General features: G+C 44.1%; 1 protein-coding gene across 2 annotated transcripts in view; it reads right to left on the bottom strand.

The window, feature by feature from the left end:
• Window positions 1-25,424, bottom strand: part of KIAA1755 — a 140,365-nt gene that overhangs the window by 55,763 nt on the left and 59,178 nt on the right. For both annotated transcript variants that reach the window (XM_082272012.1, XM_082272013.1), the window contains exons 6-9: window positions 20,336-20,422; window positions 13,013-13,129; window positions 8,245-8,343; window positions 8,009-8,157 (exon numbers count right to left, since the gene is read on the bottom strand). In XM_082272012.1, coding sequence (XP_082128138.1) covers window positions 8,009-8,157; window positions 8,245-8,343; window positions 13,013-13,129; window positions 20,336-20,422 — 452 coding nt within the window. The remainder of the gene's footprint in view (window positions 1-8,008; window positions 8,158-8,244; window positions 8,344-13,012; window positions 13,130-20,335; window positions 20,423-25,424) is intronic.

Genomic DNA, 25,424 nt, shown 5'->3' on the forward strand with positions numbered 1-25,424 from the left:
ATTAAGCAAGAAAATTGCATAACGCATGGCTCTGCACTGTCCGTGATTTCGAGGGACTGTCCCTGATTTCGAACAAAGTCCCTCTGTCCCTCTTTCCTCCTCATTTGTCCCTCATTTTGTTCTGATTTATATAGTTGTGTGTAAAATGCATCTTTTATCTTTCAAAAAGTGTTTCCCAGTGCTAAACCTTTCATCCAATTTCTAAATTGTTGCATTTGTAAATTTCAAGAGCCAATATAAAGGAATAGTAGTAGTAAAAAAAAAAAAAAGCACTTCTGGGTTTAAGAAATCATTTTTTTTTTGTATTGTGCTCCTTTAACCTCCCTGGCGGGATGATTCTTTTGGATTTTAGGTGCTGAAAGCGGTACCATTATTTTGCATGTAATTCTTGTGAATGAGCAGCCCAAACCAACTGTATACATATATTATATATATATATATATATATATATAATGTATACAGTTGGTTTGGGCTGCTCATTCACAAGAATTACGTATATATATATACACATATATATATATATATATATATATATATATATATATACACACTATATATATATATATATATATACATATATTTACATAAAAAGTACAGTAAAACTGCAGGAAAGGGCACTGGGGGGCAGTCTAATGTGATTTTTTTTTATTTTGAATGGTATCAGTGTGTTTGGTGTGTTTTACCCCCCTGCGAACGTCACATCGCCGGAGACGGAAGTCGGGGCTCGCAGACGATCGGAAGGAAGCTCCACCGCCCCATACCGCCCGCAGACATCGCTGGATCCCGGAGAAAAGGTAAGTAAAACCTCTTCCAGCATCCAGCGATCTTCCTAGCGCTACCCCGAGTGTGGCTCGGGGTTACCGCTTTTGGCTCTAAAATCTAACCCCGAGTCACGCTCGGGAATACCGCTAGGAAGGTTAAGGGACGTGGTAGGGTGTTTGTCCTATGCCTACATACTTTTGCTAATAGGTGTCCCTCGTTCCCATCTCAAAACGTTGGGAGGTATACATATTGTATGGCCAGCTTTACTCAATAACTGCTTAATTTAAGCCCCCATATAGCAGCACTCAGACTGGAAGAAGGAGAGGCAGCAGTAGGAGTTAATCAGGTGTGCTGCATGCAAATGTGCTGACAAGAAACATGCTGATAGTAAGAGTAAGCAGAGAGAGCAGAAAGATGAGCCTATCAGTCTGCTGCTACTCTTTCCCTGCCAAAACAGTAGACTGGGTGTGGGGAGATGGGACCACTATATTCCTTAAAATGCCTCTGTCTGCTTGCACATTCAACTATTCCAATCCCTATTCCTCAGATCTTTCCCTTTTTTTGCAGAGCCATGGCCTTCACATCCGACAGTTCTGGGAGTGTCAGATGCTTGTGACCCCGCCCACATGCAGTGGTTTCATTCCCGACCACTACGTCACTACTGTGTCTTATAGTGATATAGGGGACAGCAGAAAGGATCTCGTGGAGCACCAGGCATTTGATAATCCAGGAGGTTTGTTCGTTGTAGGGATAGACCGATTATCGGCAAGGCCGATATGCACTTTCCCTGATATATCGGATATCGGCCCCGGAACTGGCCGATATTGCCGATATTTTTGTGATGTCATTCTGCCTTCTTAGGCCGCCTCCCTCGCCTTGGACAGCCTCGTCTGGAATCGGAAATAGTCTCGTGGGAGAGTATCACAGCCACCCACAGCAGCCCGGTGCCAGCCAGCCACCCACATCCACAGGCCCTGTACCAGCCAGCCGGCCACAGGCACTGTACCAGTGAGCCAGCCAGCCACCCACAGGCCCTGTACCAGCCAGCCACCCATCCAAGCCCCTGTGCCAGCCAGCCACCCACCACAGGGTGCCAGCCAGCCACCCACCACAGGGTGCCAGTCAGCCACCCACCACAGGGTGCCAGCCAGCCAGCCACCCATCCACCCACCACAGGGTGCCAGCCAGCCACCCACCACAGGGTGCCAGCCACCCACAGACAGGGTGCCAGACAAACAGCCACCCACAGGCCTTGTACCAGCCAGCCAAAGGCACTGTAACAGCCAGCCAAAGGCACTGTAACAGCCAGCCACCCACAGGCCCTGTACCAGCCACCCACCCACCACAGGGTGCCAGCCAGCCAGCTACCCACCACAGGGTGCCAGCCAGCCACCACAGGGTGCCAGCAAGCCAGCCATTAAGCATTAAACAAAAATTACCATGTTCAGTACCAGATTTGTGTCAAAAATTGCCTTTATTTTTCAAAACTTTAAATATACAAATTATCAGCCCATATCGGCCGATACCAATACGTTATGACCAAAATATCTGTATCGGCCCTGAAAAAACCATATCGGTCTATCCCTTGTTTGGTGCAAATATTCTGCCAACGGATCTTTAATTCTGTGGTTGAGACAGTTAGCTAGCAACTCAAATCATACAAATGTGCTAATGTTTATTTGCTAAGGATAAGCACAGTGTAAAAACACTGGCGCATTTTGGCCATGAGACCTTACGCGGAGTTCCACTCGTTTTTGTGTTTATTAAAAACTTTTGTGGCTGCTGACTTTTAATAAACACAGTTACCTGTCCCACAATCCAGTGGTGTGGCCACCTGAACCCTGAACCCCCGGTTCTCTTCCTCTCCTCTCCCTGATGCCGGCATTACAAGTGTGGGCACCCGGCTGTGACAGCTTGCGGCTCCACAGCCGGTTGCACACTGCGCATGCACGAGTCGCGCTGCACCTCTTTAATGGTCGGGCAATCTTCTGGGACCTGTTATATGTTCTAGAAGATTTCAGGGAGGGAGGGGAAGAGGAGAACTTCTCCTGTCAAAACTAGGTACCCGCACCTCCCCAAAAAATGACATGCCAAACAGATGGGGGTAGAGTCCTGGAGGATGTGCCATCTTAAGAGCATTAAAGGGCCCCGGGCAAAGCAGTGCACTGGGGCCCTGCCTACACAATCACCAATGAGAATAAAAATGCAAATTATCGATAAGGCGATATTTATTGGTACAGCAGTGCCAGGCTAATGACAGCTTCAAAGTTGGGCGGCTGGGTCCAGAGAACACACACACAGATGGGAGTCAAACTCGACTGTCCTGTGTGTGCCTGTTCCCGTGGAGGCGGACAGGCATTCCTGCAGTTGTGGGCTCCCCCTCCACGGCAGCGCAGGGGCGACAGGCGCTTGCCACCTGCTAAGTTTGGCCGGGGGATGCTTATAGGAATCCGGACTAATGTTAGCTGGGTCGCTGGGCAGGTGGGGCCCCCTGGGCAAGTGGGGCCTCTGGGCAACTGCCCAGCGTGCCCATTCGGTAAGATGGCCCTGCCTGGAGGCGAGCATGGGAAGAGGTTACAAGGAAGCTAGAGAGCAGGAGGTCCTGGAGCAACGAAGAGAACAAGTTGGTCAGTATTTTGAGACCAGATTAGTGATTTAGCTGGGCGCCAAGTTATGGATGGCTTTGTAAGTTATGATTAGTAACTTGAATTGAATTCCTAGGTTGAGTGGCAGCCAATGGAGGGATTGGCAAAGAGGGGTAGCAGACACAGAGCAGTTTGCAAGGTGGATGAGCCTGGCAGCAGCGTTCATGATGGACTCAAGGGGGGGGGGGGATGGCCTTTTTAAAAGTAAGCCAATGAGAAGGCAGTTGCAGTAATCAAGACGAGAGATGACCAGGGAGTGGGTTAGAAGCTTTGTGGTATCATTGGTTAGGAAGGGACGTATCTTGGAGATGTTGCGGAGGTTGAGGCGGCAAGCTTTGGACAGTGACTGGATGTGTGGCCGAAAGGATAGTTCAGAGTCCAGGATTATACCTAGGTCAGTGATGTCAAACCTTGGCACCCCAGATGTTTTGGAACTACATTTCCAATGATGCTTAATTACACTGCAGAGTGCATGAGCATCATGGGAAATGTAGCTTCAAAACATCTGGGGTGCCAAGGTTTGACATCACTGACCTAGGTATAATCCTGGACTCTGAACTATCCTTTCGGCCACACATCCAGTCACTGTCCAAAGCTTGCCGCCTCAACCTCCGCAACATCTCCAAGATACGTCCCTTCCTAACCAATGATACCACAAAGCTTCTAACCCACTCCCTGGTCATCTCTCGTCTTGATTACTGCAACTGCCTTCTCATTGGCTTACTTTTAAAAAGGCCATCCCCCCCCCCCCCCTTGAGTCCATCATGAACGCTGCTGCCAGGCTCATCCACCTTGCAAACTGCTCTGTGTCTGCTACCCCTCTTTGCCAATCCCTCCATTGGCTGCCACTCAACCTAGGACCTGGGCATGGGTGGAAGGGTTGATAGTTGCGCCGATGATGTTCAATTAATCATAGAGAACTACCATCCTATGCACATTTTGGTAGGCACAAGATTAGGAGAATTATTTCTTGAATGTAAAACCAATTCCAAAAAATTTGGGCTCTACAAAGAAAAAAAAACTGCTGAAAATAAAGCCATTTAGACTTTCATCTATCAAGGGTATACTGATTTTCCCATAGACATCTGCAGAGCTGACAACCAGATGATAGACATGGAGGTTTAGGCCAGGAAGTTCAAGGGAGATTTTCAAACTGCAAATCAGACAAGCGTGGGCACAAAGGGGGCCAAAACTAGACATGACACTCAATGCATTCCCCGCCTTAACAGCCTGCACTATGAATTTGTGTGGTCTTGCTCTTTAATTATTTGTATGTAATTATATACTGTTTTCTCCTGTAGGATTCAAAGGTTGCATCACTTTGATGCACCGCTCAGCATTTACAAAATCATATTTTTCATAACGTGATTTTTCAGGCCGCTGACCCGTGCTTGGAGTCACTGTCAGGAAAGGCTCAGTGCTAAAAGGCTGGCTGCTGACAAAGGCTGAATGCCCAGAGAACATGTAATGAGCAGTATTTAACACCTATCACTCCCCAATGAGGTCAGCTCAGCTTGTAATAGGAGTCAGAGCTCACCCGCAGCACAGCAGTGTTACACTGACACCTAGTGGACGCAAAAGGTTTCAGCAGAAGAGAATTCGTTTTCAACCACTTGCCCCCAAGGCCAATTCTGATTTTCTTTTTTGTTAGAAAATTACTCAGAACCACCAAACATTATATATGTTTTTTTTTTTTTTAGCAGAGATCCTAGGGAATAAAACGGTGGTGTTTGCAACTTTTTATGTCGTGCGGTATTTGTGCAGCAATTTTGCAAACGCATTTTTTTGGGGGGAAAAAAAATGTTTCATGAATTAAAAAAAAAAAAAAAACAATAAAGTTAGCCCAATTTTTTTGCATAACGTGAAAGATGATGTTACGCCAAGTAAAAAGATACTTAACATGTTACGCTTCAAAATTGCGCACACTCTTGGAATGGCACCAAACTTCGGTACTTAAAAATCTATATAGGCGACGCTTTAAACATTTTTTCAGGTTACCTGTTCAGAGTTCCAGAGGGGGTCTTGGACTTGAGGTATTGCTCTTGCTCTAACGTTCGCAGCGATAACTCACATGTGTGGTTTAAACGCCATTTACATATGCGGGAGCTACGAACCTATGCATTTGCTTCTGCGTGCGAGCATGCAGGGATGGGGTGCTTTAAATTTTTTTTTTTTTTAATTGTTTATTTTACTTTTATTTTTATATTTTGACATTTTTCCTTTACATTTTTTTTATCACTTTTATTCTTATTACAAGGAATGTAAACATCCCTTGTACTAGGCCATGACAGGTCCTCTTTACAGCCAGATCTGGGGTCTATAAGTCCCCAGATCTCTCCTCTAGGCTGGAAAGCCTAAAATAAATAAATAAATAAATTATCTCGGCCTCTCACCTGAGGCAACGGCAGTGTTTACAACTGCCGAGGCTGGAAGTGACGTCATAACGTTGCGCCTGGCCTTCGAAGGTCATAGAGATGACAGGGCACCATCTGGTCCTTGGTCAGCTCTATGGTAAATGGCTGCCACAGGTTGATTAATTCTCCTGCTCGCCGATCACACGGGGGGGCAGCAGGGGGTGGGAATGTCCCCTCCCGCCACCTGCAAAAACAATCAAGCGTCCCCACTGAAAGCCATGGCGTCATATGACGTTGTTGAGCAGGAAGGGGGTTACATCCTAATGATGGCCATCTATAAACGATCAATTTATTTTCCAATCAATCTCTTTGGGTAGGAATAATTGATCTATAGTCGACAACCAATTCAATCAATATGCCTGACACAGGGAAGTGGATTTCGGTTGATAATCAACATACGATTGTAAATTACTATTGCAATCTCATAATCTAATGGATTGAAATAAAAATGTATTCATGAACAAAGTATCTCAGTGCTGCCTGATCGATGCAAAGTGATCGATAATACTCCACCCTGGCCGATCAACTTAGTTTGATCAAATGTGATCGAACCTAAATCAATCAAAAGGGAAACTATGGCTATTTGATTGTTCGTAAATTTGATCAGTTTGATCAAAGCGCACATCGAATGGATACAATAAATCAAAGTGTGTGTGTGGCCACCATAAGGCTGACCACACACTAGACAAACTAAATGTATGATCTCCTTATTGGTGGTCATACACACTGATAAATAATTAAAGTATTTTTAGACTGATGTCTTCCGATAGGATTATATGATCTATAGTTGACAACCCATACATTAGATATGACACACATGGGAAGTTCATTTTGATCCAGTTGGAAGATACGATCATAAATTATCAATCACATCTCTGTTTTATAATTATCCAATCTTTTAACCACTTAAGCCCCAGAAGATTTTACCCCCTTCCTGACCAGGGCCTATTTTGCGATTCGGCACTGCGTGACTTTAACGGACAATTGCACGGTCGTGCGACGCTGTACCTAAACGAATTTGACGTCCTTTTTGCCCACAAACAGAGCTTTCTTTTGGTGGTATTTGATCACCTGTGCGATTTTTTGATCATGCGCTATAATCAAAAAAAGAGCGACAATTTTGCAAATATAACAATATTTTTCACATTTTTTATATGAAATTCCCCCCAAAAAATGTAAAAATCTAATTTTTTTTACATTTTTGGCCAATTTGTTTTCTGCTACATATGTTTGGTAAAAAAAAATCACAATAAGCGTATTTTGATTGGTTTGCGCAAAAGTTATTGCGTTTACTAAGGGAAAGATTTTTGTCATTTTTGTTGTTTTTTTTTTTTAACGAGTAATGGCGGCGATCTGTGATTTTGTTTGCGGGACTGCGACATTGGGGCGGACAGATCGGACCCTTGACTGACATTTTTGACACTTTTGGGGGTACCAGTGACATTACTACAGTAATCAGTGCTATACATATGCACTGTTACTGTAAAAATGACACTGGGAGGGAAGGGGTTAACTTTATTGGAGAGGGAGGGGTTAAGTGTGTCCCTAGGGGTGTGTTTCTAATTGTAATTGGATGTGGCTGTGTGTGCAACAGCACAGATCAACGGTCCTACATAGCAGGGCCGAGTGATCTGTGCTTTTACACAGGGGAGAATGACAGGCGGCTTTGTTTACATTAGCCGCCTGCCTTTCTCCCTTCACAGCTGACGATCGCGAGTGACCGGCGGACATCGGGTCCGCCGGTCACACGCGCGGGCTTCCTAGTGAACGAGTGGGGGTGGGAGTGTGCCTCCGGTGGCGCGCGCTCGCCCCCTAATGGCTCCCAGGCTAGTGACGTACCGGTACGTCACTTTGCCTGGGAGGGGCTGACCGCCGCCGTATATAGTCGGGCGGCGGTCGGCAAGTGGTTAAACTGATTAAAAAAATAATAATCTCTGTGCTGCTGATTAAGCCTGGGTCCAGACTATTCTGGACACAGACATCGCATGTGATTCGCACCGCATTGCTGTGCAGATCACATGCGATGTCCATGCGATGCATATACAACCAAAAAATTGTATGGCTGAACTCCCATTGGATTTGCACGAAAAAGGTGCAGGAACCTTTTTTTCCGCGCACTGGAATCAGATATCATGGATGTGAACACCCAAACAAAGTGAAAGAGAACCACAGAAATGAAAAGCACACCTGACATCCTTGGAGCAGCAGAAGCGAGTTGCCTCCTTGCGCAGTCTGGCCAGGGTTGTCCCTCCTTCCCGCTGTAGCGTCACCAGGCGTGAGTCACTCAGGACCACCTTCATCAGCTCCCGATATTGGTTCATCTTTTCCTCTGCTTCCTGTGGGAATAACCAGAGTTTATAGTTTAGATCAGGTTCAGTTCCATAAGTCTGCTTCCTATTTCTCAGAATGTTCAGAAGGCCTACCTTTGAGTCTAGAGGAGTGCTGCCTTCTCCCAGCTCCTGGATGGCATGCTGTAGTAAGTCGGAGGCCTTCCGCAGATCTGCCAGGAAAGCATCCAGCTTCTGAACCAGAGAAAAGGAAAAGAACTATGAGATTACGTGTGCAGAGGAGCAATGGCAAGACATGAGAAGAATAAGGTGCTTCAAGTCTAGAGGAGAAGAGTGGAGAACAGTTGGAGGGGAGAAGAGCTGGGGAGGAAAAGAGTTGAGAACAGTTGGAGGGGAGAAGAGTTGGTGAGGGAAAGAGTGGAGAACAGTTGGGGAGGAGAAGTGTGGAGAAGAGCTGGGGAGGAGAAGAGTGGAGAAGAGTTGGAGAGGAGAAAAGTGGAGAAGAGTTGGGGAGGAGAAGAGTGGAGAAGAGTGGAGAAGAGGTAGAGAGGAGAAGAGTTGGAGAGGAGAAGAGTAGAGAAGAGTTGGGGAGGAGATGAGTGGAGAAGTGTTGGAAGGGAAAAGAGAGGAGAAGAGTAGAGAACAGTTAAAGAGGAGAAGCATTGATGAGCAGAAGAGTGGAGAAGTGTTGGAGAGGACAAGAGAGGAGAAGTGATGGGGAGGAAAAGAGTGGAGAAGTGTTTGAGAGGAGAAGAGTGGAGAAGAGTTGGAGAGGAGAAAAGTGGAGAAGAGATGGGGAGGGGAAGAGTAGAGAAGAGTTAGAGAGGAGAAGAGTGGAGAAGAGTTGGAAAGGAAAAGTTTGGAGAAGAGTTGGGGAGGAGAAGAGTGGAGAAGAGTTGGGGAGGAGAAGAGTGGAGAGAGGGTTGGAGAGGAGAAGAGTGGACAAGGGTTAGAGAGGAGAAGAATGGAGAAGAGTTGGAGAGGAAATGAGAGGAGAAGAGTTAGAGAGGAGAAGAGTGGAGAAGTGTTGGGGAGGAGAAGAGTGGAGAAGTGTTGGGGAGGAGAAGAGTGGAGAAGTGTTGGAGAGGAGAAAAGTGGGCAAGAGTTGGAGAGGAAAAGAGTGGAGAAGAGTTGATGAGGAGAAATGTGGAGAATAATTGGAGAGGAGAAGAGTAGAAAAGTTGTAGAGGAGAAGAGTGGAGAAGTGTTGGGGAGGAGAAGAGTGGAGAAGTGTTGGAGAGGAGAAGAGTGGGCAAGAGTTGGAGAGGAAAAGAGTGGAGAAGAGTTGATGAGAAGAAACGTGGAGAATAATTGGAGAGGAGAAGAGTAGAAAAGAGTTGGAGAGGGGAAGAGTGGAGAAGTGTTGGGGAGGAGAAGAGTGGAGAAGTGTTGGGGAGGAGAAGAGTGGAGAAGTGTTGGGGAGGAGAAGAGTGGAGAAGTGTTGGGGAGGAGAAGAGTGGAGAAGTGTTGGGGAGGAGAAGAGTGGAGAAGTGTTGGGGAGGAGAAGAGTGGAGAAGTGTTGGGGAGGAGAAGAGTGGAGAAGTGTTGGGGAGGAGAAGAGTGGAGAAGTGTTGGAGAGGAGAAAAGTGGGCAAGAGTTGGAGAGGAAAAGAGTGGAGAAGAGTTGGGAAGGAGAAGAGTTGATGAGGAGAAAAGTTTCATTCTTTCTTGAAGGACCTCTACAATAAATAACACATATTGTGGAATATCTGCATGCTAACCCCCTGTTGGTGTTTATGGGTTTACCAGGCGCTTTCAGCACACAGCAACCCTTGAAATTGTCGGATTCCTCTTGTGGTCCTAATTATCAGGAATTTGCGTGTTTGTGAAATTGCTCAGGGTGTGGGTAGAACTGAAATATTACATAATATACAGTTGAACTAATAATTACATTGTTTTCAGTTTGGAGCATAATTTATAATTATTAGGTTGATACTGACACCATAGAGGAGGTATTGAATAGGGTGATCCTTTCCTCTGTTCTTAGAGAAAGATTCAAATGGTATGCATACCTATGAAGGGAGCATCACGGCAGCTTCAAGGATAGACAGATACTGCACCTCTCTGCATGTTGTTTTTGGAAGACCCAGATTTATACTTCAAGTTCCCCTAGGCCAGTGATGGCGAACCTTGGCACCCCAGATGTTTGGAACTACATTTCCCATGATGCTCATGTGCTCTGAAGTGTAGTTGAGCATCATGGGAAATGTAGTTCCAAAACATCTGGGGTGCCAAGTTTCGCCATCACTGCCCTAGGCCAACTGTCCTGTGCCGCTTCCCTTCTACCCCAACCATCTGGCTAATCTAAGGTTTCCTTCGGACAGGTGCCTGGGGTAGGGGGCAGTATAAATGGGAAGCTGAGCTGCTGCCCATCTGAACTATAAAATAACAGCAGGATGGGGCTGTTCACATGCCGCAATGCTTTGCTTCATGGCATTTTTAACTTGGGTTGCAGAGTTTGACACGTGTTACCACTTGTCAAACTCGCCCACTGAGTTCAACGGGGCCGCGCCGCAACCCTGTACAATGCATGCGAGTCGGGTAATGCAGCATTTTAGGGTTAAATCAGGCTGTGAGGTGGCGATACAAATAATACAATACCTCCTCACTGCCTGTCAAATGCCCGAGATCAAACAAGGTGCACCAAGCCTGGGAGCAGAGAAAGTTGCTGGAAGTCTGTTAGCTTGTTCTGGATCATTGCACTTTAAAAGAGAACTATAGCTAAACTTCTTTCGGCCATTTTCCTCTTGGTAACAGGAGTGCACCTACAGAGTCTATAATGTTTGGATCCACGCAGAGGGAAATACAGTATATAGAGAAAGAGAGATACAGTATATAGAGAGAGGGGTATACAGTATATAGAGAAAGAGAGATACAGTATATAGAGAGAGGGATATACAGTATATAGAGAGAGGGATATACAGTATATAGAGAAAGAGAGATACAGTATATAGAGAGAGGGATATACAGTATATAGAGAGAGGGATATACAGTATATAGAGAGAGGGATATACAGTATATAGAGAAAGAGAGATACAGTATATAGAGAGAGGGAAATGCAGTATATAGAGAGAGGGATATACAGTATATAGAGAAAGAGAGATACAGTATATAGAGAGAGGGGGATACAGTATATAGAGAGAGGGAGATACAGTATATAAAGAGAGGGATATACAGTATATAGAGAAAGTGAGATACAGTACATAGAGAGAGAGGGAAATGCAGTATATAGAGAGAGGGAGATACAGTATATAGAGAGAGGGATATACAGTATATAGAGAGAAAGATATACAGTATATAGAGAGAGGGAGATACAGTATATAGAGAGAGGGATATACAGTATATAGGGAAAGAGAGATACAGTATATAGAGAGAGGGAGATACAGTATATAGAGAGAGGGATATACAGTATATGTAGAGAGAGGGAAATACAGTATATAGAGCTAGGGATATACAGTTTATAGAGAGAGGGATATACAGTATATAGAGAAAGAGAGATATAGTATATAGAGAGGGAGATACAGTACATAGAGAGAGGGATATACAGTATATAGAGAGAGGGAAATACAGGATATAGAGAAAGAGAGATACAGTATACAGAGAGAGGGATATACAGTATATAGAGAGAGGAATATACAGTATATATAGAGAGAGAGATACAGTATATAGAGAGAGGGAAATACAGTATATATATATATATATATATATATATATATATATATATATATATAGAGAGAGAGAGAGAGAGAGAGAGAGAGATACAGTACATAGAGAGAGGGATATACAGTATATAAAGAGAGGGAAATTCAGTATATAGAGAGAAAGAGAGATGCAGTTCATTCAACATTCTCAGCTATTCTCTACTTTCAGCACCATCTTGGACTATGAGCTGATTTATTTATGTCCTGCATCTGCTCCTGAGGAAGTGCGTTTAGCAGCCATATAATAATCATAAGTTTATATCTTGATTCAATCTATGGAATTTTTGCAATTGTTTGTAATTATATATTTTATCTAATTGATGCCAAGGCATGTATATCAGCTCACATTAATAATTAACATGTTTTATTTCTGTAATGTGCCATCTCCAACTTTGTCATTTTTGAATCAATAAATATGCCATTTTACAACATCGTTTTGTCAGCTGTATGCCACCTGCCTCACTAAACGTCCTAACCTTTTCCTTTTTTATTCAATTACAGGGATGGAGACGCATGATCTGGCTGCATTATGCGTTTCATTTAAAGTCCCAAACCCCCTTTCGTAAAGAAAAAAAGAAAAGAGTGCTACCCAGGCAGAGAACGAATGAAGGGGTGGAGAGGAGGTATCATGTTTAAAGGGTGAAGATCCATTTTAATAGGTGGCCAGTGGAAGTATGCAATCAGTGGCCCTCGTCTCTGCATACTTGTTCGAACAGCTGACTTGGCAATATAGGATAAGCTTGACAGCCAGGCAACTACCATTTTCAGAAGAACATCAACAGTGGCTTTGTCATTATTTCTGATAAGTTCCTTTAACAAAGTATTTTGAATAAATACCTGAAATAGTGGCAGATGAACAGCCTGCGGCACAGAAGACATATGTTTACGTCTATCCCAACTTTTACCGGAGAGACTAATGAAGACCAGCAACACATGTTGCCGGCCATGTAAATCCAGTGCGATGTACACTTAGTGCTGACATCTGTCTTACTAATAGAACAAGATGGTTCCTAAACTGCTCACAGTAGCTGCAGCCGAACATTGATGGCTCTCCAGTGTTGCTCATTGGTGTGTTTCCATCATAAATCAGAGGCAGACAAGCATTTAGCATGCAGACCAGGTGTGAAATGAGATGCGGTGACAGACACACCAAGCCATGGATCGTTTAGTTATACTTTACAGCTTGTTAGCAGGCAGTGGCACCTGATAAAATTGGACCCACTCGCTGTGACAGTACGGGTAGGTGCCTCCGAGGTCCCAGGTGAGCTGTCCAATGTCTACCGAACGGCCCAATGATTTCAGGGATGTCAGGACTTCCACCTGTACACAGAAAAGACAGGAATATTAATCACCGATCAGAATAAAGTCCCATTTTCTAATAAAGAAAAAGAAAGAAATTAATTTGAAATGAAAAGATGAAAGAACCATTATCAGTTGTGAATGCTTTCCTTACAATAAGGTCCTATCCACACCACTGCAATATAATGCAGGCATTGGAGTATATGGTCCATACTTGAGCTCAGATTTCCCATTATGTTAAGCCAGTCATATACAGTACGAATGCTGAACTGGCCAAGATTGAAACCATGTGTGAGTAGGCTGAATGTACCCAAGTTGATCGATCGATCTATCAACTTGGGTACAGCCAACGTGACAGATTTTTCATACGATTATTGCTAGCTGCTATTATAGCCACTAGCAGTAATCACTGTGTTCTTCCAGCAGGGACGACTTGCCCTCCCCCAGGGGCAGACTGGCAACTTTTGGCCCAGGGGGAAAGTACAAACCAGAGGCCGTAGTGCAACGACTCGGCCCCCCTCCCACTTTCCAAGCTGAAGCCCTGCTCCAGGTACTCTCTACTTACCCAGCTCCCCCCTGACCTGGCCAGCAGGGGGTGGTTGGGGGGAGCTGGGACAGCTCGGTTGGGTCTGGCCGGGGCAGAAGAGTCTCCAGTGGGGGCATGGAAACGGCCTCTGCTCAGACACAGTTTACATCATTCATGGGGGGGGAGACCTGCGCTCTGTGCTTGTCTTCAACCTGCACTCAGTAGGTCAGCGGTGGGGACTTTTTAGTTCTCTTCACCAGGAACCCTTTAGGCATGTCTGTGGCAGAAGCTGTACGGCCTTTTTATCGGGCATCAGAGTGGCCCATGGGGCAATTGCCCCCCTGCCCCCTGGCCCAGTCCTCCCCTGCGCTCTCCCCTACCAGGAGAACACAATGGCTCCTCAGGAGGGATTCCCCCATCAACACAGTGTTGAATTGAGCATTCCTTGGTTGCAGGAAAGAAAATTGCGCCATCTATGGCCGGCTTTAGTTTAAATCTGTGAACTCTGTTATTGTGCTTTGGCCAAGAAGGTGAAGGTTGGTTTTTAGTGCATCAACGCAGTTTTGATGGCAACGACAGCTCATGAATACGCTTGTAAGATGCATTTTTGTGTGTTTCCAGTGCATGGTCACCAGTCCCTCCCACAACAACTTTCACATTTTAATGGCTGATAGAACCCAACAAAGTGGCACAGAATACATAAAATGCAAATAAAGACGCAAGAAAATGCACATTAATGTGTATAAAAAAAGTACATTTAAAATTCACATAAAACTGCATAACAATGCAAATGACAATCACTTTTGATAAAAATAATCAATGTATAGTCAACAACCCATTTGTTTGATATGCTTGAAATGGCTGGATCTGAACGATTCTCTCTCTGCTCTGGCGGTGACCAATCAGAACCACTCTGATCCACCCCTGGAAGCCTTGCATTAAGAATGGGGAGAAGAGCGGGGATTTCAAACCCCCAGTCCTCTACACAGGCTGCGTGGGCCCTGATATTTCATCACACAAGGAGGTAAGTGCAGTGGGGACTGGGGGGGGGGGGGGTAAGGGAGGGTGTATGGTGTTAGTTCACCTTTTCATGTTTTCTGAAAAGGTGAACTAACACTTTAAAATAGAATCATAGTTTACAATTATAAATGATCAATTGTATGTCTATTTCCAAATATAATCTCATAATCTAATCAATCGAAATTTGTGAACAAAGTATCTCTACTGCCAATTGGTGCAAAACAGTTTGATCAAAACGAATCAAAACTGTCTAAATCGATCGGACAGAAGTTATGGGTATTCAATTCCTTATAGTTTTATTCAATCTGATTGAAGAGCACATCGATCAGATAAAAAAAAAAAAGAAACGAAGAGTGTGGCCACCATTAGAGTTAGGGTTGGAGTTATATTGAGTGTTAGAAGGATCGTTTGTGTGAGTATTAGGGCCCTTACACACTGAGCCATTTAGTTGCAGTGCGTCCCTCCCAGCCCTTTAGTGCGCCCAAGAGGGACAGGTGCAGCATCATAGCCCTGTCTATGGCAAGCTGCGGCTGGATGGGGCTTAACGCTGTACCAAGTAAAACTTGCATTTAGGGCCCTGTCTATTCACTTTCTAGTCCAGCCTTTCTCAACCTTTTCAAAACAGTAGAACCCTTGAAATAATTTTCAGGTCTCAGGAAACCCCTGCTCAAAATGACTTAACTAAGGTATTAAATATGGCTTGTGCTAAACTGCTATACCAATACCCCCGCCCCTTCGATATAATAACCACACCACAACAGATTGGAGCTAATTGGCCATAGCAGCCTTCTATTAACCAAAACTTAAATAAGAAATGAATAACTGATAAAAACCATGATAACATGAACACACATTGCATAAAGAATGGAGCCACCAGGTCCTAATAGGCATCAAAACAAAGGGCAGTACCTGCGTGTCACTTCTCAAGCCTCCAGCTGCAAAACCACCGACTCAGAGACAACTCACAGATACACATCCCACCAACAGGGGGCTGTACCTCAGATGGGTCCCTACCTCATACCTTTTTGTGCCCATCTGAACCTAAAAGGATCTTGCACCCCACCAGTCGCCATACCACAACAACCAAATTACCCAACACGGAATATCAACAAAATACAGGGCGGGAGGGTGGGAATTTTTTTCCTGCTGGCTGCCCTCAAACTGAAGACCACCCCACCCGGCTAACAAACCACATCCCCCAAAACTCCACCTTTCCCTGACCTTGCCCCAATCAGATCAACTTTACAGCCAAACTTTCCTAACTCTTCCTATAACCAAACCCCTTTAATCCCTGTCACGCCAGCCCACCGTCTATTGTTTTTCTTGTTTTACTGCAGTCTTCTCTATATCTACAACTCATGATACATTAGTGGGAAAGTCAGTGGGAGGGACACTCCTTACACTTGTGGTCATTGTGAACAATTCCCCCTTTACAGATAGCTGAAAAGATCAATGGTGTGAGTGGGAACTTATTAGAGAGGCAGAAATTGCTCATTGCTCAAGGAACCCCTACCAATCTTTGGAGAAACCCTAGAGTTCCATGGAACCCTGGTTGAAAAATCCTGCTGTAGACCAAAAACTATCAGTTCTCCAATTGATGGAAGCTAATGAGTCACTGTAAAGCTGGCCATACACAGTTAGTTATATTTTCATTCAAAAGTTAGTATGAAAATTCTAAAATAAATAATTTGCCAGAGAATTCTTTCTAGCCATCATTAGGTCAACTCATTTTGTTTAAAAGCCCTTCACAAAATTGTCCAGACCTGCTATCCTAATGGAAACCCAGATGTATTAAACAGCTTATAACAATCATTTTTCCAGACTGAAAATCACATTTTTCAGACTTTTGTTCATTTGAGAAAAAATTTCCATCCCGCTCCTTTGAACTTTCTCATTACGGTCAAAATCGAACATCGTTTTAACAGCACTAACAATTATTAAATGAAAAAGTTTGCAAAATTCTACTGTTGTATGATCAGTGTTACTGTGCACAGTTCAAGCATGCTATAAATGTATCTCTACATCCTAGGTGCAATTTTGTTTTCATGAATTATTTCTGCCATCTTGGACATAAGTATCATTGTTGCTAGGAGGAAGAGACTGGATTTTTATGCAGAAAAAGTGCCAAAAACATACGTATACATGCATTTTTCATGTACTTCCATTGAAGTCTATAGGGCGAAAAATGCACTGTATGGCAGCTTTTAAAAATAAAAAAAAAATCATTACATAAAATTGGTGATTTTAAAAGGAAGCATTAATAAGGGAATCTTGTAACTATGCCTGTCAGGAAATATTTCATCCCATGCATTGGTCTAACTGATATTCATGACGTAGGCAAGGAGGGATGTTGAGCCAAAATTAGATTTTATGTATTGATTTTTTGGCTTATAGAATTTTGTGGATGGCTCCCCGTTATGGTATAAAATGCACATTTCTTTATTTAATTTTTTTTAGACCTGGTAGGATAATTGTAGGAAATTTTAATTCACCTTTTCAAAATCTCACCGCACCATGTTGCAATAATGTAATTTCTATTGTCCTGCATTGCAGCGTGATGGCAGACTAGTGTGAACAGAGCAAACAAATGGCCACTGCCCCCACCTATAAATGGCCTTCCCAGCAAGGAACATGTGGATTGGCAACGCATGTAAAATAAAACCATAGAAAATTCACAGCTCAGCTTGTCAGCCAGCCTGCAACCAACTAATTTAACCTGTCTAATAGTTTGCATTAAAAAAGGGGTTCAGTTTACCCACATTAGCAAATACATGAATAAGCTGCGGAGGCTGCGACAAGGCACCCTATTATTATCCGCAGTCCTAACTCTATACATTTTTGAGAGCTTCCATAGTAGAAGCACATGCATTATAATGGATAGGCAGAGGGCAGGTGAGCCGCCTGGAAAGAGCCCACCCCTCCCTAAAGGCACAAGGGCGCACTGGACACCCAGCATATAGCACAATGGCTGCAAAGGTGTCCAGTGCATCCTCTCATCAGTATTTCAACAGTATAAACTAGGGATCGACTGATTATCGGCAAAGCCGATATATCGACGGCAGATATGCACTTTCCCCGATATATCGGAATCAGCCTTTTGATCTACTGATATTGCAGATATTTCGGGAAAGTGCATGTACCGGGGGTCATGCCTGCAGCTAGAGGCATCACCCCGGTACCAGCGCCCATAGCCGACGGTCAGCTGACTTGTAATAACAAACGATGGGGCTGAGAAGCCTCTCGGCTGTCATTCCAAGGAGCGGGAGGGGACGTCCCCTTCCTCCCGCCGCCTTCCGCGGCTCGCCTGGGTCTCCTGTCTCACTGGGGACCCAGGCATCCTACCTTCATCGCCGCCGTCTGACCAGGTCACCATCTGTACTGCTGCCGTCTGACCGGGTCAGCATTCAAAACCGCCAAACTTGGGGTTTTGAATGCTTTCAAGTGCAGAGGAGGGGTTTGGGGTCTTTTAGACCCCCAAATCCCTACACCACAGTACCTGTAGACATTAAAAAAAAAAATTTTAATGTCCAAAAATATCGGCCGATACCGATTTCCGATGACCAAAATATCGGTATAGGTATCGGCGGTAAAAAAACGATATCGGTCGATCACTAGTATAAACCAGGGGCCTTCCAACTATGGCCCTCCAGTTGTTCGGGAACTACAATTTCTATCATGCCTAGTCATGTCTGAATGTCAGAGTTTTACAATGCCTCATGGGATGTGTAGTTCTGCAACAGCTGGAGGGCCGTAGTTTGAGGATCCCTGGTATAAACAAATGGCCACTGCCTACAACTATCACTTGCCATTGTGGCAAGGAGCACATGGAAGGGCAATGCATGCAAAATAAAGCCAAAGACAAATCCCAGCTTAACTTGTCAGGCAGCCTGCAACCAATCGAATTATCCTGTCTAACAGTTTGCTTTTAAAAACAGGGGTTGAGTTTGCACATATTTGCATATACATGCAAAAGCTGCAGAGGCTGCAACAAGGCACCCCATTATTATCAGCAGTCCTAATTCTGTACATTTTTTAAAGCCTCCATAGTGGAAGCACATGCATTATAATGGATAGGCAGAGGGCAGATGAGCCTGGTAGTAGCCCACCCCTCCTTTAAGGCACAGGGGTGCACTGGACACCCAGCATATAGCACAATGGCAGCAAAGGTGTGAAGTGCATCCCCTCACCAGTATTCCAACAGTATAAACAAATGGCCACTGCCAACATCTATCACTGACCTTTGTGGCAGGGAGCACATGGAAGGACAACGCATGTAAAACAAAACCAAAGAAAATTCCAAGCTCAACTTGTCATACAGGCTGTAACCAACCAACTTAACCTGACAAATCAAAAATCAAACTATCAGCGCAAAAAATGTGATTCTAGGAAAAATAGTGCTATAAAAAAAAAAAAAATATATATATATATATATATATATATATATATCCGGCTGCTCTCACCAAAAAATGTGCTTCCTATTCACATCCAAAGTATAATAACAAAAAAATAGTGTATTAAAACTTTGATTCATTTACCGATATACACTTTATCAGGGCTTTTTTTCTCAGACAATAGGTGCAGGAACTCCCCTCTTTCCGAGGTACTCCTTTTCTCTGGCCCTACAAACCTCCGAGCACCATTCCTTGGTCCCACTTCTGAGCACCATTCCTTGGTCCCACCTCCGAGCACCATTCCTTGGTCCCACCTCCGAGCACCATTCCTTGGTTCCACCCCCTACCCACCTCCGAGCACCATTCCTTAGTTCCACCCCCTACCACCATTCCTTGATTCCATCCCCTACCCACCTCACAATACTGCCCTTTTAGACAATACAGAACCAAATATAATTTTGTGGTGCTAAGTAATTTTTCGATATAATTTGGGAGTGATAACAAGAAACATAGTAAAAAAGATCCCCTGTAGCCAGCAACAATAGATCCTCCTAACAATGGACCACAAAATCCCCCCCCCCTCCCCAGGAACAATAGACTCCGGCAGCAACAACTGATCTCCCTACAGCTAGCATCAATCGACCCCTCCCTCAACTGTAGATCTCTCCCAGCAAAAACTGACCCCCCAGCAACATAGAACCCATCCCCAGCAACAATAGATCCCCCACCAGCAACAATAGACTCCCTTGCTAAAATATATCCCCTCCAGTTAGAGTAGATTCCCCTCACAGCAAGCATCAATAGACCCTGAAGCACACCCCAGCACCCCTTACTATTACATACAGTCAGTTCTGGGGGTGCCGGAACTGCGTTTCCCCGCATTCCCGCTGAAAAAAAGCCCTGCACTTTATTGGATTTGTGCACGTTTATTGATGGTGCTACACTGTTTTTTTGTTATTATAACCAACTTAACCTGTCCAACAGTTTGCATTAAAACAGGGGTTTCGTTTGCACACATTTGCAAATACATGCGTAAGCTGCAGGGGCCATGACAAGGTGTGAACAGGGACTTAATAAAGGCATTTTAAAAAAATAATTCATACACTGACACTTATCTTTACATGGTTTAATCACCATGCAGCTTTTAGAATGCAAAATTGTTTGCGATAGTGATCTGATAATGTATTTGGGATTTGTTATGTGAATACAGATAAGCTTTTGCACAGTTCCTAATAGTTTAATTTATACACATGTTACTTTAATGGTGTTAGAAGGTAACCTAGTGCCCACCTGCAGTCCGGGGATTCTCTCCAGCTGAGGAGACGTCTCCTTTTCTACAAGCATCACAATGCTTTGGATAGAGCCGGGAGAGGAAGCCTGGAGGACAGAAAAGTCATCAGTAAATAAAAGTGCAGAATTCCTTATTGATACATCACCATCATTCACATTTTTAAAGAGACCTCATAGCCAGACTCATTATTTCAACAAAAATCTTCTCATAAGATCTTTTAGGCATTTAATGTAGGCATGTTATTTAGCTGTAAAAAATTTTGTTGTGTAGACATCCAAAAGCCCTGAGAGTACTGCTAGGCACCGCCATCTTGGATGCAATGTCAGCAGCCCCAGCAGACTCTGGACCCAAAGGTTTTCCCCCTTAATGACCAGGCAATTTTTTGCGATTCGGCACTGCGTTACTATATTAGACAATTGCGCGGTCGTGCGATGATGTGTCCAAATAAATCTGATGTCCTTTTTTTCCCACAAATAGAGATTTCTTTTGGTGGTATTTGATCACCTGTGCAATCTTAATTTTTTGCGCTACAAACAAAAAATAAGCAACAATTCTAAAAAAAAAAAACAAAACAAACAAAAAAACAATATTTTTTACTTTCTGCAGCTAGAGGTATCACCCCGGTCGGCTGTCTTGTAATGACAACCGATGCGGCTGAGAAGCCACTCGGCTGTCATTACAAGGAGCGGGAGGGGACGTCCCCCCCCCCCCTCCCGTCGCCTTCCACGGCTTGCCCGGGTCTCCCGTCCCACTGGGAGACCTGGGCAACCAGCCTGCATGGCCGCCGAAGACCCGATCAAAGCCGCATTCGGCTCTGATCAGCTCCATGTAAAAACCCGGACATGATGTCACTCATGACATCACTTCCGGGTACTGTCTGGCGCCAGATAAAAAAAAAATGACAGCATTCAAAACAGCCAAACTTGACGTTTTGAATGCTTTTAAGTAGTGATCGACTAATATTGTTTTTTTACCGCCGATACCGATATTTTGGTCTTTGGATATCGGTATTGGCCGATATCTGCTGATATTTTCAGACATTAAAATGTATTTATTTATTTATTTTTTTAAATGTCTACGGGTACTGTGGTGGAGGGATCTGGGGCTCTAAAAGACCCCAAACCCCTCCTCTGCACTTAAAGCATTCAAAACGCCAAGTTTGGCTGTTTTGAATGCTGTAAGATTTTGAATTTGGCGCCGCCAGTACCCGGAAGTGATGTCATGACATGACATCACTTCCGGTTACTCGGCGGCGCCGAATTCAAAAAATGGAGACTCTGTCAAACGGTGGCGGTGCTGATGGAGACCCGGTCTGATGGCAGCGGTGAAGGTAGGATGCTCGGATCTCCTGGTGGGGCAGGAGACCCGGGCGAGCCGCGGAAGGTGGCGGGAGGGGGACATCCCCTCCCGCTCCGTGGAGTGACAGCCGAGCGGCTTCTCAGCTGCATCGGTTGTCATTACAAGACAGCCGACTGTCGGCTATGGACGCCGGTACCGGGGTGATGCCTCTAGCTGCAGGCATCACCCCGGTACAAGCACTTTCCCTAAATATTGGCAATATCGGTAAATCAAAAGGCCGATTCCGATATATTGGGGAAAGTGCAGATCGGCCCTCGATATATCAGCTTCGCCGATAATCGGTCAATCTCTACTTTTAAGTGCAGAGGAGTGGTTTGGGGTCTTTTAGACCCCCAGGTCCCTTCTCAAAAGTACCTGTCAAATAAAAATAAAAAATAAATTTTTTGTACGAAATTATCGGCCAATTTTGGCCGATACCGATATGCATTGGCCAAAATACCAGTATCGGTATGAAAAACCGATATCGTTTGACCACTACTGATAACCCCCACTCCCTCTTCTACATAACATATCGGGGGTGGTGTTCTGTAGTGCAAAGGTCAAAAGGGAGGAAATAAGGGAAGATTATTTTCAGGGTTCACATACACTTTATTTTCTTCTCCAAACATGCTCTTTCTTAGTTTACATATAACTATGCTGCTGAGAATGAATAATTACTGCTTATTTATCCCTTTCTAAGAAATAAATTAGTGTAGCTTTAATACAAATATTTTCATTTTCTATATTTGAATTTATTCTCAGATCCATTATAACGAGCAGTCTAAACTCATTATAAAAGGCTTGCTCTAATTTCGTGTCTGACTTATTATTATCACCTAATAAACTTTAAGGAACTCTGCTGCCTAATAGCCTAATAAACTTTAAGGAACTCTACTGCCTAATGACAGAATTATTCCTCAAATGTCATATTTAGGCAGGGCACCCTAAACTGCAAACATCTCCATGTTAACTGCAAGCAGGCTAATGCAATGTTACGCAAGAGCCTAGAAATGTGGGGAATTCCGGTGTTTTGTTGCTGGTCAGATGGCAAAGAATTTATGTGAAATTATCGGTAATTACGGCATTGAGCAAGTCTTGGCTTAAACATCTGTTATTTGTGTGAATCATTCAGCAGCAAATTGCTGTTTAGATGAATAGATGTCTAGGACGATGAGATTGCAGCCTTTAGGAGAAAGTAAGTGCAGTAGTAACTATTTTGAATTATTATTGCAGGGTTTACCTTCATTTTTATATGCTTTTCTCTTGTGTACATGCTTGCTCTTTCCCATTTTTTTTCCCACTATCTACATATAGAGATTTGTACCTTAGCCACTAGGGGGCTCATGGGTTCAGTGCAATTGCTGTCTCTCTGTTAACCACTTCAGCCCCGGAAGGTTTTACCCCCTTAACCACTTGCCTTCTGTGCACTTAAACCCCCTTCCCATCCAGACCAATTTTTAGCTTTCAAATGCTCTCACACTTTGAATGACAATTGCGCGGTCATGCTACACTGTACCCATATGAAATTTTTATCATTTTTTTCACACAAATAGAGCTTTCTTTTGGTGGTATTTAATCATCTCTGGGTTTTTTATTTTTTACAAAAAAAAAGAAAAAACACAGAAAATTTTGGAAAAAAAAAAGTTTTTCTTATTTTCTGTGAGTAAATTTTGAAAATAAATACATTTTTCTCCTTCACTGATGTGTGCTGATGAGGCGGCACTGATGGGCACTGATAGGCTGCACTGATGGGCACTGATGAGGTGGCACTTATGGGCACTGATGAGGTGGCACATATGGGCACTGATGAGGTGGCACTGATGAGGAGGTACTAATATGCCGCACTGATGAGCACTGATAGGCGGCACTGATAGGCGGCACTGATGAGCACTGATAGGCGGCACTGCTGGGCACTGAGAGGTGGCACTGCTGGGCACCGAGAGGCGGCACTGACGGGCAGCACTGATGGGCACTGACGGGTGTCACTGATTGACACTGACGGGTGGCACTGATGGGCAGCACCATCAGTGCCCACACTCAGTGCCCATAGTGCTGCCAGTCAGTGCTCATCAGTGCCTAGAGTTAGTGTGTTTAGTGTACCTTGTGTAATCAGGGCACTGGTGATCAGTGCCCTGATTACATTCCTCTGTGTGCCCGACGGCTGATCGGCTCTCTCCTTCCTCACACTGCAGTCTCTGTGTGAGGAAGGAGCGCTGGCGATGAGAGATGATCTCATATGTTTACATATGAGATCATTTCTCATTGAACGGTCCGATCACGTGGTGAATGGCCGCTGTGATTGGCCATTCATCACGATCTGTGATCGGCTGTGTCCAAGGGACACGGCCGACACAGATTTTCCCCGATGCGCGCTTGCGGGAGCGCGCAGGGAGCCTGTGAGTCCGCGCTGCAGCCGTACTTCGGCTATATCGCGGATGGGAGGTAGTTAATGACCAGGCCATTTTTTGCGATGCTTTAACTGACAATTGCGCAGCCGTGCGACGCTGAGCCCAAATTAAATTGATGTCATTTTGTTTCCAGAAAAAGAGCTTTCTTTTGGTGGTGTTTGATCACCTCTGCAGTTTTTATTTTTTGTGCTATAAACAAAAAAAGACCGACAATTTTGAAAAAAAATATATATTTTTTTACTTTCTGCTATAAAACATTCCTAATAAAAAAAAATGTAAAAATCTAATTTCTTTATCAGTTTAGGCCAATTTGTATTCTGCTACATATTTTTGGTAAAAAAAAAATCCCAAAATGTGTATATTAATTGGTTTGCGCAAACGTTTTAGCGTTTGAAAACTACAGGATAGAGTTATGGTCTTTTTTTTGTATTGCTTTTATTAGTAATGGTGGCGATCAGCAATTTTTAGCGGGAGGGACTGCGACATTGCAGCGGATAAATCTGACATTAAGTGACAGTTTTTGAGAACCAGTGACACCAATACAGTGATCAGTGCTAAATAATATGCACTGTTACTGTATAAATGATACTGGTGGGGAAGGGGTTAACATCAGGGGCGATCAAGGGGTTAAGTGTGCTCCTAAGCAGGAGGATGACAGCTGTTCTCGATGTGTGCGGAGACAGAGCTGTCAGGTCCCCATTCTTGTCTATGGGGGAATCGGATGGGAATGGACCGTCTGTCCATTCTCATCCAATCCGATCTGCTGGACGGATGGACAATAGGGTTTCCATTCATCCAGATTTGACGGATTGGATTGGATGTCAGCGGACATGTCTCCACTAACATCCGATGCCCCATAGACATGTATGGGGTGACCGTTCAGATCCGCCACAAAAACTGACAGGCGGATCTGAACGGTCTGCCTGTGTGAAAGGGGCCTTATTCTTTTTAATAAATTGCTACACCTAGATGAAGGCCCCATCTTGTTTTCGTTTTTTATAAGTGACAGTGGCTCCTGGCAGGAATTCTGGACAATTATCAGTTGGATAGTCCACCCCTACCATTCAAAGCTCAGGAAACACAGGGAATATAGCAGTCACATGACTGCCAATAAACAGAAGCCAGAAAATATTTAAAATGTATTTAAGTAATCTGAATATTATTGCATGCTTAAAGAAGTATACACACGTTAACAACTGTTGACATGACATATTAGCCCCATAGGAAGTGCATTGTTTTTTTTAGTCTGTCAACTCATACATTTGCACTGTGAGAAGGGGGAGAAAATCTCAATCTTTGTGTAGTACTGCAGAATGGGAAGCAGAGTCTGCACATGTAATAA

This window comes from Pelophylax lessonae, assembly GCF_965119305.1.
Source record: "Pelophylax lessonae genome assembly, chromosome: 11".
Taxonomy (NCBI): domain Eukaryota; kingdom Metazoa; phylum Chordata; class Amphibia; order Anura; family Ranidae; genus Pelophylax; species Pelophylax lessonae.